Source organism: Lepidochelys kempii, chromosome 22 (genome assembly GCF_965140285.1).
Source record: "Lepidochelys kempii isolate rLepKem1 chromosome 22, rLepKem1.hap1, whole genome shotgun sequence".
Lineage (NCBI taxonomy): Eukaryota > Metazoa > Chordata > Testudines > Cheloniidae > Lepidochelys > Lepidochelys kempii.
Window position 1 is genome coordinate 22,684,870 of NC_136401.1, and position 13,061 is coordinate 22,697,930.

Here is a 13,061-nt window from a genome sequence, read left to right on the forward strand (position 1 = left end):
CAAGGAGTCTTGTTGGAGACGATCCATTCCCATGCAGGAAGGTAACTGACTGCACTGGAGTGCAGTCCCAGGCTTGCCCGGAATGCATCACTCTGTGGAGCAAGGATCAGTGGGAGCTGAGCACATTCCCAACAGTGAGATCAACTTTCACTCTCGTCCAGCTCTCTTAGAACCTTTGCCCTTGTCCCTCCAGGGATTCCATACTGTCCCACACAGTGAATGGATGTTTTTGCGGTCCTTGCCCTCTCCATGGCAACCCAGTGGGGTGTAGCCATGCTGGCACCAAGGCTAGAAATGCACGAGGTCCTGATTCATTTCATTGGTGACTATTTCTGAGGCTGGACGAGGTGAAGCCTGTGAGTGGCAGGATGCAGGCAGCCCCTCCTGCACAGATGCAATGTGCTGGGATTGTTTTTTTTTTTAAATTTTACAGCCCTTTTGCAAACCATGCCTAGTGAAACAACCATCTCCATATGGAGTCAGGAGAGGGACTAAAAGAAACCACACTCCCAAAGTCTCTGCCATCTTAACCCTTCGCTTTCCTAATCAGTCAGCACTAACTCTCTCTAACGGCGCCCACTCCGAAATGTGTCTCTAATCCCTCATGCCTCTGCATGCTATGGGGCCCCCATAACCTCTAGCACTTGTGCACACTCCAAACACCTGGGCCTAACTTGGGCAGCTGTTCTTTAGCAGTGCTGGTTCCTTGAGACACGTACTCTGAGCTGCCCTGGGACAGGAACTGGTGCTTCTGGACTAGCACCTAAATCCACCTGTTAGTATAAATTCAGATCTCCATTAACCCTGTGGGAGCATGTGAGAGAGAGAGACATGGATCACTGTTTGTAATGTTCCTGGTTTTTAAATTTCCTTCCCAACATTTAACCACATGGTGCAGACAGAGGAGGGGGTGCAGGGGGCATATTAGGGACAGTCAGAGTAACCGCAGCTGGACATGTGCCTCTGGGAATATTGTTTGCTTTACACAAAATATGATGAAAAATCAAAGCTAATAGACTTTGATATTTGACTTGGGTTGAGAATTCAAGCTTTCTTACATGATCTTTATTCACCCTGGTCTGAGTGAGCAGCATGAAAATCAATTTGGCTGCTCCTCTGACCAATTAGACCCTCTCTGTGACAGCTATGTGACTGCTTACCAATTGTTAGTGGCATAACATCCCTGGATCCAGGTTAATTTGGGGACACAGTTGCCCATTCTAGCCTTGCTGTAACCAGCTCCTATGACCCACTTCTGATTGTAGTGTAGATGGGTTCCTGGTGTATCTAGTAGCCTACCCTGTGGGGCACTGACATGCACAGAGAGAGTGGATTCTCATGTTGATAGGGTCTCGTGCTCTGACTCTTTTGGTTACAGTGGAGTGTTTCCTGGCCTCTTGCTAGGAGTTGGCAGAGGGAGAGGGGGATTGGGTTAGCTCCTCGGAAGATGTTACTCCTACGTTTTTTTGCATTGTGATTCTGATGGTTTAACCACCACCCCAAGGTGAAGGAAATATCCTGTGTGGCATTCTGGCTTTGCAGGTATTCTTGGGTTCTTTCATGGGACTAACTGGGGTGATGCTAGCTTCAGCATGGAGAGCTAGTTGGAGGCTGAGCACCTTGGGGAGCAGGGATGGATTTGCTGCCAAGAGGCTTGTTGGTAGCCACAAGGTATAGAGATGAAGGGCAGGACATAGTTCCATTCCGTCAGACCTGGTGTAAATTTGGGGTGACAGTGATGTAAAACCTGTGTGAGTGAGGGGAGAGTCAGGCCTGGAACTCTCTAGGTCACCACCTCCCTCCCCTCTGGCTACTGCAGGAGCATTCATTATGGTCTGTCTGTTCTGTGGAGATGCCCCTGTGCCCTGCACCCGGTATGCCCCACTTCATACTGGGAGCTGCATATGTAATGTTTCCTGGGAGCTCCTTAATTCTAAGGAGGATTTTGCCTGTGGCTTTGATGTGGTGACTTTTCTTGCAATGGGGGGTGAGTCTGCCCCAGCTTGCAGTGCAGAGCAATGAGGCATCTCTGATTAAAGCGAGCCTCCTGGCTTTCACACTGAAGTGCAGTAGACACCTTGAGTGCATGAGACACCTTGAGTGCATGGGGGTTTCTTGCCAGTCTGGAGACGTGACTCACTCCGCAGCACTTTGTCAAGTTAAACAAACCATCTGGCATGAGGATGCTGGCATGCTTGCGGATTGCTAAAAGGCAGCAGACTACTGCAGGGATGAGGAGGTGGCAGGGTACTTGATGCAGCTCTGCCCAGGAATTCTGTTGTCACTGAAAAGCAACTGACTTTAGTGGATGTAACTAGCTGAGCTTGTATGGCAAATTCTATTCTGTTAGAAATGAATTGTGTGATCTCATCCATGCGCATGTGTAGATAGGTATTATAGTGTTGTCTGAAATGCTGGGTGGTCATGAACCTTACTCACATCAGTCTAGTAGTGCAGGACATCTGGCGATGTTTGGCACTGGAAATTTGGACCCCAAAAGCATAACATTAGTGGTTAAAGATTTCCTAGAAAACTGCAGGAGTTTGTTTGGATGAGTCCAAATCCTCCATTTAGCAGCCTCTGAGTGTGATGGGGAGAGCATGAATCTCTTGTTTTGGAGACAGCCTACAGCCTTCCAAGGCCTGTGCCCATGTTACTGTATGGAGGGGTGGCACTCAAGTTATAAGGTGCTGATACTCTGAGGGATTGCTTTCTGGTGCTTAGAGTATGGGTCAGGGAGTCTGGACTGCTGAGTTCTATTCATGGCTCAACCACTGACTTCCTTTGTGTTCTGAAACAAGTCACTTTACTTGTTAGTGCCTCAGCTTACCTAGCCATAAAGTGGGTTTCATAACACTTCCCCTCACTAAAGTGTTGGTAGGGGTAATCAGCTTCTGTTTCTGACTCTTCAGATAAGAGATTCCTAGAAGCCACAGAACATTGTGCCATATGTAAGTAGATGTTGTAAATGCTTGTGGTCACAGGTTCATACTTCTTTTAAAAAACAATTGCCCAGGTAGCCAGCACTCAGTGCTGAAAACCAGAAAAAATAAATTCTAGAGCTGAGCCCAAACTAGTCCCCAGATCTTTCATTCATAGATTTTAAGACCAGAAAGGACCATTAAATCATCTAGTCTGACCTCCTATATAATACAAGCCTGATAATTTTATCCAGTTACTGCTGTACTGAGCCCAATACTCATATGATATAATATACTGCAATAATCTGAACATCCCAAACTTCTCAGCAGTTTAGATCCAAACTTGGGTCCAAACTTAATGGTTCAAACCATTTGTAACATATTCCGTACTGCCCTGCTGGTGCCACCCTGTAAATAAAGACACTTGTGCCTTGTCCAAGCCAATTACTGCCACTGTTGTTATCTCATTCAGTCGCAAACTTCTCAGCGACTCCCAGGGGATTTGAAAACAACGCAGGGATTGGAGGGAATATGCCTATTTCCTCTTTCTAATTTGCACTAACTGGTCTCATCATTCTGGGTTGGTATGAGAGAGAGTCTCACGTTAGAGGGTTTTGATGCAGATTTACCCCAAATTAGGGGTAATCCAGTCTGGGGTTTCTCCCATTCAGTTAGTTACTTATTCCTGTAGGTGGAGGTAAAATGGGCAGGATGGGAGGAAGGATTGTCATGGGGCTATTGCTAGGGAAAGGGAGTCGAGAGTGTCCTGGTTCTCCAAATGTCTCACTGTGTTACATTAAGCAAATCACTTGCTGTCTGTCTGCCTCAGTTTCCCCACCTGTAAAATAAGTATAAAATCCCCTGGACGTCTTGAGACCAAAGTGTTGCTTTCTTTGGTTGCAATGCATTGCTTTGTTAATCCAGGGTTCCTGGACACATGAACAGTGGGTTTTATCATAAATTTTTATGCTGGCAGAACCCCCAAAAGAACCCTAGGAACTGCAGGGGGCTCAGCTCCTCTGAAAATGCAGCATGTTGATGCAGGACTGAAGCCAACTACATATTTTAACTGGGTCGGAGAGTGGGGTGGTGAACCTATTTCTTTCTCTCTTTAGACTAGGAACAAGTGTTTTCTTTATATCCTCTCCATCACTAACTCACTTAAATAAAACCTGAAATGTTCCTGAGGACCCAGGGAGTTAACCTGTATTAACTGAGCAGAGATTGGATCTTAGTCTCTTGTTTTTCATGTTGTCCATAAGGAAACCAGAACGCCAGGATATCCCTGTCTATGGAACAGGACGTTTGACTGGTAGTGTAGTCTCCGCATTTGACCTGCTTTACAATTATTTGATGGTGTCCTGGATTTGAAATATCTGTTATAAAATGATGTTCCTGAGACTTACTTAAAATAAAATGTAGGGCCTACGAAAATGCCTCTGATGACCGATTGTGCAGAACACCTAATTGACAACGCCATTCCCAGTGCTGTGCTAACATCATCCCTGATGATTGAAGGCGTGTTAACATTAATCTGCTCGAGACCTAGAGGTGGCCTGGTATGTGCTTTCTGTAAAGCCTTTGTCTTGAGACATGAGACTGAGGTCCAGTCCTGAGCAATAACTGTTCTAATCCAATCCAGCCCTGGATGCCAACTGCTTTTGCTTTTTAAGTCTTTTTGAAAATGCCTCTTTGACATGCCCCTCCCCTGTGCCCCTTCTCTCTCTGGCTTGAGCCACTGTCTAATTCTCCAGCTTCTGCATGGCGCGGATTTGAGAAGTGTGTTTTCTCTCTTTTGTTTTTTTGTTTTGTTTTGTTGTTTTTTCCCTGATTCAGGAAAGGGCAAAGGTTGATGCTGAAAGGAAGGAGCTAGAGAAACTCCAGGCGCTTTACAATGAGTCGAAGAGCCAGCTTGATAACTGCCCTGAGTCAATGCGGGAGCAGTTACAGGACCAGATGAGAAGGGTCAGTGTTTAACCCCCACCCTCCTGGATCACTGCCCACTCCCCCTCACCTCCATGCCCACAGTTCCAGCCTGAGCCAGCACTCCACTGGTGCCATGTGCCAAACTGAATGCAGTACACCAAGGGCTGGAGGAGGCTGGCATCCAGGTGCCATGGTATTGGTAAGTTTACCACCCAGGATGTAGCCTGGCTGGTGCACCAGCAGATTGCAGAGCGACTCTCCGCTGCTGTTGATACTGTAAGCAGCTCCAGTTCCACATGTCCCTGTCTCCGAATGCCATAACACCTCATTGCAGCCTCTCCTCTTGGCAGCAAGTGAGGAGGGGGCAGGTTTCTTTCCCTAGTGCTCTCCTCCTTTTCCATCGGCCGCTTCTCTGGTCACTGCTACTGTTCTCTGGGGGGTGCTAATGTAGCAAGTGCTGCAAGCTCCCTTCCTGCCCCCCCCCCTTGTATTAGTGCCTGGAGGGGGAATTCTGAGCACTGGAGCAATGTAGTACAAATCCCCCTGTCCCCAGATGTGAATTCAGTCCCACTCTCCCCCCACCCACCAACAGAAACGAGCAATTTGGCTGCTTGGCCAGCTCTGATTTTGACTACAGACTCCCGTCAAGCATGGAAAATGGGCAACCCTGCAACACTTGTCTCCTTGAGCTAAATCCTCCACCTAGGTGCTGCTCCTAAGCACCTGCCTCTGCCAGGGACAACTCCTGTGTGGCTGGAGGCCAAGAGATGTAAGGTGGGGTTTCTGTTCAGGCAGTTTTTGTAGAGGAGTCTGCACCAGGGTGCAAAGGAATGAATGTCTAATTCAGAGACCCCAGGCCTGATTACTTAGATTGGACCTGCCAAGTGAAACTCTTGCGCTCTGCCCCTTGAACTGCAGTGCAGCAAGGATACTCGGCATTGGTAGAGATGGAAGAGGCCTATTGAAAATGCAGGTGCAGCCAGCCTCTGGGTGCTGTACTGATACTGGACACAACTTTAGCCTTAATCCAGCTTCTGTGAAACGAGAGGCCGGCAAGCCTCAAGGGACTAAACTCTATATCAGTTTTCTGCTGTTTCCTGTGGACATGTATGTATACAATCCAGGCCAGATAATGTCAATATCGCAGTGCTGCAGCATTTTTTCCCATTAGCTGGGATTTTCCAGGAGCGTCTGGGAATGGAATATCATCCTTTTATTATGTCCAACTCTTTTAGTGCAATAAATTAAAGCATTTTTCCTGGTCCCCGCAGGAGTCACAGCTAATCCCAGCCTGAAAACCTATGTCCAGTTTAAAATGGAACTCAACAGATGTCTAATGCATTGAGTGACATGTAGAGATATGTAGAGCAGGAAAACAGTGTCTCCCCATTGACACTGAACAAGCACGTTTCTACTAAATAGATGCTAAACGGTTTGCATGGAAAAATTCTTCACTGAAATAGTCAGGCTGAAAAATATGTATTTTAAATAAAATGCAAAAATCCCAAGCAAGCTAAAACCTAACCCTAACTTCTGCAGCTTGTTACTAACCGACAGAGTGACTGGAATGTAAAGCATTTAAAACATCAGATGCACTGTTCCCGCAAGGCAGTGTTTGCCTCTTGCTTCCTACACAGCAAAGCTAGCCTGGTCAGTTTCTTTTTTGCGTTCCTATGCTCCAGCTCCTGTTGGATTTGCAAGAGTTGCAGAGGGATGTTTACATGCAAACAAAATCTTGTTTAATTAATACAAAATACATTAATAACTAAATAAAAATACATGACTAAAGGCTCTTGCTGTTAGTGTAGAATTTACAAACCCTGAATTTTATCCACACTTGCCCAAGAGATGCCATCAATATTTAAAACTAAATAAAACAAATGTTTTTTACACCAAGCTCAGTCCTGCACTGTCCAGGAGGTGATCTAGCTCAAACCCTGGGAGTCTCATCCATCTCTGGGCTATGTGGTCACATTCCTGGAGCACACTAACATGTTGGCTTGGCCATACTAATTATATTGGCGAAAGACCTTCATGTGACCCCAGCTCGACAGCCCCACTAACCTAAGCCCACAGAGTGCCCAGCTGGCATCTTTCATAGAAGTAACTTTTAAGGAAAAAAAAAAGAAGTAAGGGAACAAATCTGCTGTTTGAATCTCTGCTGCCAAGGATTGGTGGGCTGTGCAGAGCCCCCGCCAAGACTGCTTTGCCCTGACCCTCTTTCTAGCAGATCACAAGTCCCCATTGTCCTATGGTGCACATCATCCCCTACCCCAAGCTATTATCTCTTTTTCTCTGCTGTAGTTGGCAGGGAACTCTCTGGGCTGGACCTCTCTCTGCTGATCTGTGAGCATCACATAGGTTTGCAGCACTGTGGGAGGATGGGTCAGGCCAGTGAGACTGGTGGGGAGAGTGCATTTCTTGTCTAGAGTTAGTGCGTGTGGAGCAGGAGACCTTGCCTGGGTAGGTCCCTCGGCTGGGCATGATTGCAGGTCCCTGTTGAGCAGGAGGTCCATGTCTCACACAGTCAGAGCCACCAGCTATGCACTGCCCCGTGCCTCCCAATAAGCAACAGGGACGTGTAGAGCTTCCCCCCTGCTGCAGCAAATGGAGCTTTGCCCCTTGCTTTCTCAGTGACCTGCTCTCCTGTCAGAGCAGTCCCTGCCTGGTACATCTGTGTGCCATGGGGGCAGAGGGGAGGCATCTCTGTTTCAGAGGGAGCTGAGCAACCATGTTTGTGTGTTTGAAGGAGGCAGAGGCCCTGGAGACGGAAACCAAGCTGTTTGAGGACTTGGAGTTCCAGCAGCTGGAAAAGGAGAGTCGCCTGGAGGAGGAGCGTGAGACCGTGAGCCAGCAGCTCCTGCAGAGCAAGGCTGAGTGCCACCGCAGTATCGCCAAGAGGAAGGTGGGGAGAGGATCCTGGACCCCTGGGCAAAGATTGTGGAGCCTGGGCTCTCCCTTGTCCCAGAAGTGTCCACTGCAGTGAGGGGGAAACTGACTCCTCTGTAATCCCCTCCTAGCCCACCTTAGCCTAGGACTCCCCAGCCCAGCTTTGCTCTGGTCTAATCTCCTCTCCTAGCCCCTTCCTGTAATGCCCTCGGCCCTGTGGTGTCCCTGAGCTCACAACAGCCCTTTGGCTCCCAAGCACCATCCCCTCCTACAGTTCTCTCTCTGCCCCAAGCCAGCCGTATGCCTGTTCTGGGAGTGGATGGAAGGGCTCCAAATACCTGCCCAGACTGGTAAGGCTTCTTCCTCCCTCCCAGCCAGCTACTTCTTCCCAAGCTGTCCTGCAGGGCCTGGTGCCAGCTCACCCTTGCCTTATTTTCTTTAAGGAGCGGGTGGCTGCATTGGAAAGCCAGGCCAATCACATCCGGCTCCAGGCTGCCCAGGAGTCTGAGCGCCTTGCCAAGGAGAAGAATATCGTGCTCCAGCTGCTGCAGAAGGTAACATCCTGGAATCATGCTGGATGGAGATGGGGAAGGGGTTCACTGGGGTAGTGTGTGCCAGGCCAGGCACGCTTAGTAATACAGAGTGCACTGCCTTGGGGGACTGGACCCTGTCTCTGCACTGCTATGTCCTTCAAGTCCAAATGAGTCCATGTAGCATATGTGCTCTGCTCTCCAGCAATGGGGTCATGTTACACATTGCCTGTTGGAAATAGAGAGGGCAACTGTACAGGCTGCGCTGTCCTGGCTCGGCTTGTCATGTCTCTCCCACCTTGATGGAGATAGACCTGGTACTGAGCCCAGACTTTTCAGCTGGCCTATATCCAAACACTGCTCCCCCTGTCCTGGGGAGAGGTTCCAGTTGGGAGCCCAGCTGTACACCCTGACTCAGGCTCACCTAGTGATAGGAAAAGGGCTGAGAACCCCTTTGCCTGAGGCTGGGCTAATACCACTCGTGTGACTGTCACTAGCTGCCTCTGCTTGTGGCTGGGAGAAGAACGGATCTGAGCAGGAACCTCAATGACATGGTCTCTGTCAATGTGGGTGCTGGCAGGAAGGGCCCAAGACGTTTCTGTGGCTGCCCTGGTGTTGGCCTCACTTTGGGATGCTTTTCAGGACAGTCACTAACTCTCTTGCTCTCCCCCTTTTTCTCCTTGTTGCTGTGCGCTCAGGAGAAAGAGAAGCTTGTCTCCCTGGAGAGACGGTACCATCTTGTTACCGGCGGCAGGAGCTTCCCCAAAACATCATCTGCACTCAGAGAGGTAACTAGGGGGAAGAGGGATGATTAGTCACTAGAACTGCCCTCCCTCCACAGTGCCATGCTTTCCTGGGACTCCGGCTACCTTGATGGCTGGGCCCCTGCCTCTGGACCCCAAGAGGTGTAAACAGTGCTCAGATTTGTGTGATTTTTGGCACAAATGCCTGAAAGTCCCAGTGCCCTGACAATGAAAATGCCTCTCAGCTGGAGAGGGCTCTCTCTCTCATTGCAGCGGGGATCCTGTATCCCTTTGACAAACCCTCCTGGGGGCAGAGCCACCAACACCATGGAACCAGAGTTTAACTTCCACACATGGGTTTGCCGTTAGCTGGGTGTCCTAGTCATGCCATGCAGCATGGAGCTTAGAGACAGGTTCTTACCTGGTTGGCCCCAAACACTGACAGGGAAAGGAACCTGATCCAACCTTGGGAGCAGAGCATCATTCCCTGGGTATGTGTTGCTTTGGACACCTGAAAGGGGGGTGGCCTTGGCTAACCCACCCCAGCCCCCAGACCAGTCCATGCTGTTAGGGTCTGACTAGCATCCTGTAGCCCAAGAGTGCATGGCATGTGTGAGGATGGGGGTTCTAATGGAAATCTTGCATGGCTGCGGGAGCATTTCTCAGTACGTCCCATTGCTCAGTGGGGACTGCAAGCACCAGCTGCATCAGCTAGGGCTGGAATCCTTGTTCCCTGTGCCAGGAAAAGAGCATGGCACTGGCTCTGTGCAGATCATACATACCAAGGTGTTCAGCATGGGAGGAGGGGATTAGCCCGTTACCCCCTCCCCCACCAGCGTTATTAAGTACCTTTATTCTGGGGAGGGGCAAAGTGAGCTAGTGGCCAGCTGGCCCTTCCACAGGCTCCGCCATATTGGGTGCGTGATTGGAATTGGCAGCCAGGTGGGCATAAGATGTGAGTGTGTTGATGTGGAGACTAGGAGCATCTCCAGGGAGGGTTGGCTCTACACTGGAGGGCACAGACCCTTTTCTTCCCTCCTGTGGTTAGAACTCCCAAGGGCAGAGCTGTGACAATCCAGCCATGGGATATGTGATGCCTGGTGCCTTCAGTCCTGTTACTGAGATGGTCTGCAAGGTGAAATCTTCCCTAAGGCTGTGCCATGAAGCTGCAGTGCTGTCAGCCGGGACTGGCTGGCTGGAGGCTCCATTAGGCGATGTCCCTGCTTTATGCCTGAGGCTGTTCAGTTGGGAAGGGATTCCTCTGTGCTGTTTTGATCTCCCTGTTTCTGTGCCTGCTTTGCCCTTCTGACCTTTACCCTCCAACAGGAAACACTTCATATCTCAGAGCCTTGTGACCTGTTAGAGGAAACTAAGCCCCAGAAACCCCTGCCAGGGGCAAGTGCTTCCTTAGGTCCTTTCTCCGCCCACTCTTACACCAAGATGCAAGAGGTAACGGGACTAACTGCATGTGTTCGCTTGCTTCTGCTCCTCTGCCCAGAGTGGGGCCAGACTGCTATGTGCAGCCGTCTTATCAGGGTCTTGTAAATAATTCAGTCGACAGGCAGGCCAGCAGCTCTTAAATGGGCTTGTGTTACCATCAATGACTTAGGCCCTCTCAGATAGGCATTGAAAAGGCTCACTAACAGGGCACCATCAGATTAACAATCACATATTTCTCACGCACCTTTGAAACACCTGGGATTAACACTCCTCACACTTGATGCTCTTTGAACTTCATTCAGCTGCACAGCTCTCGTTTCTAGCCAGTTTAGCTTCCTGGTTCACTTGCATTGGCACCATATTGCAGTGTGGCTTAAATCCCAACAAAATGCCTTGAATGTGTTTTTCCCTCCCATTTCACAGACTGCAAGCTTAAAGCTCCCCAACAACATCCCTTTAATTTCTTCTGTTTGCCTGTTTGTTTTCTATTTTTTTTAAATAGCATCAAAATCTTTGATTTAGAAATAGTGAGAGAGCTGAGAACCAGTTCCAAACCAACTGGCAGGAGAGGCTGGGATTCTTAATTGCACGTTGCTGCCAGTGTCTAAACAGTTTGGGGCTTTAACAAACATTTCTATTAATGATGCTTGGCAACAGATGCCAGATGCTGTGATGTCTGGCTGGCGACAGCAGGGGGCACTATGGATGGGTCTCGGGGTCTGCCCTGACCCACCTACCCCCTTTGCTGTGTTACTTGGTAAAGGGGGAGCTTGTTCCAATACCACATGCCAATTCCTATCCATCAATTGCTCTTAATTTAGTTGCTTTCCTTGGGCCAGTATCCAACGTGCTGTGTTTCCTATTGCTGCTATCTCCCCTTGGTGCTGGAATGGAGCATGTTGGGCTCTTCTGATGGTGGGATTGCACTGGATGTTTTGTGTGGTGTGTGCAGTAAAGCTCCATTAGAGGCTGAGTACTGCAGCAGCATGCGGTCCCTTCTCCCACCCGCCTACCACATGTTCTGAAGCAGGCCAGCTGAATCCATTTCCATCTATCGATCCCTCTGGATCAGACCCTAATTCAGATGCCAAAGGAGGTCCAGATTCCCTGTCTCAAACTGTCTCAGGTGTGTATATTGCAACCAGGTGGCAGTAAATGCAGCCAAGCTGCGGTTGGCCCAGTCCTCCAAGTTCCAGGAGAGAGAGAACAGGAGGGCTGGAGACCAACGGGTGACACTAGGAATCCTCAAGCTCTAGGCCAGTGGAAATAGAACAGCAGCCTAAAGGTGAATGGCTGTGTGTGCCATGGTGATGTCCTATTCCATGGACAGCCAGACCACCTAAGATAAAGCCAATTACACAGTCGTGTAACCTTCAGAGACTACAAGTCCCAGCATGCTCTGTCCCCGTCCAAGTGGCACACCTGGGATGACAAGTCCTGCCCTGCAGTGCTCCTCCTTCAGGATGAAAGATTTCAGAGTAACAGCCGTGTTAGTCTGTATTCGCAAAAAGAAAAGGAGGACTTGTGGCACCTTAGAGACTAACCAATTTATTTCAGCATAAGCAACATCCGATGAAGTGAGCTGTAGCTCAAATAAATTGGTTAGTCTCTAAGGTGCCACAAGTACTCCTTTTCTTCAGGATGAAGTGTTCCATGCTAGGACTTGTAGTCCCCACAGGCTGCACCTCTCTATGGAAGAGGAAGTCGGTATGTAAAAGAGATCAGCCAGCTGCACTATGGAGCCCAGGCAGCACTGTGGAGCTTTACTGCTGTGTTGTGGTCTGTGCCATGGGACCGGTGCATGAGTCTAATTCTCCTCCTTCTTCATCGTGGATTTCTAGGAATACATGAGGCTGTCTGACGTTTTCAGATTCTACTGCAATGTGTACGGCCCTGGCCAGGACACTAAAGCTTCTGCTGCTGCCCCTGCTGCTGCTGCTCCACTCTCTTGCTTGCCTGCTGTACCTCCTGCAACCAATGAGGTACCTGCTCCTGAGCACGCTGAGTTTTGCTTACAGTGTTTCTGGCTGGGTAGTAAAATCTGTACTCTAGTAGCTGACATCGAGAGCAAGGTTGCCTTATTGCTCAAGATGGGTCAGGCTGGTGCAAGGGATGGGGCCACCTTACCATCACCGGTTCCCTCAATGCGCCTTCCTGGAGCAGGTTGGTTTTGGCTTGGTGCAGCCCCCTGGCCTGCAGCTGATCAGGCAGTGAATTCATGCTGACTGGTGAGAGAGGCTGAAATGGTCATTTCTCGTGACTAGGGATCTCTCTCCCTTGTGCTGTAAAATAGAGAGCTTTAGACTCGTAGACAGCACTGGTGGGCTAAGTTCCTTCTAAGCTGAGTGGCTGCACAGCAGGCTATCAAGGGCGATGCAGGTAGGGAGAGGTGCCTCTTCCCCAGCCCCAGTCTCGGAGCTGCTGGGGAGAGGCGCCTCTCCCCTCATCCTGGGCTGCTGCGCTGAGAGAGGGCTGGGGAGAGTCCTCTCTCACCGCCACAGCCCTGAGACAGCCTGCACCCCAAACCTCGCATTCCTGGCCCCACCCCAGAGCCTGCAGCCTCAGCTAGAGCCCTCTTCCCCTGCACCCCAAACCCCTCTGCCCCAACCCTG

General features: G+C 49.7%; 1 protein-coding gene across 26 annotated transcripts in view; it reads left to right on the forward strand.

Moving 5' to 3' along the window:
- Window positions 1-13,061, forward strand: part of PHLDB1 (pleckstrin homology like domain family B member 1) — a 123,174-nt gene that overhangs the window by 86,448 nt on the left and 23,665 nt on the right. For 17 of the 26 annotated variants that reach the window (XR_012155891.2, XM_073320557.2, XM_073320556.2 and 14 more), the window contains 6 exons: window positions 4,758-4,886; window positions 7,597-7,752; window positions 8,180-8,290; window positions 8,965-9,054; window positions 10,336-10,458; window positions 12,291-12,431. Coding sequence is in view for 25 of the 26 variants with exons in the window: in XM_073320557.2 (XP_073176658.2) it covers window positions 4,758-4,886; window positions 7,597-7,752; window positions 8,180-8,290; window positions 8,965-9,054; window positions 10,336-10,458; window positions 12,291-12,431 (750 nt within the window). In the remaining variant the exon portion in view is untranslated. The remainder of the gene's footprint in view (window positions 1-4,757; window positions 4,887-7,596; window positions 7,753-8,179; window positions 8,291-8,964; window positions 9,055-10,335; window positions 10,459-12,290; window positions 12,432-13,061) is intronic. The other 9 variants (XM_078849922.1, XM_078849923.1, XM_073320581.2 and 6 more) reach the window with 4 other exon arrangements.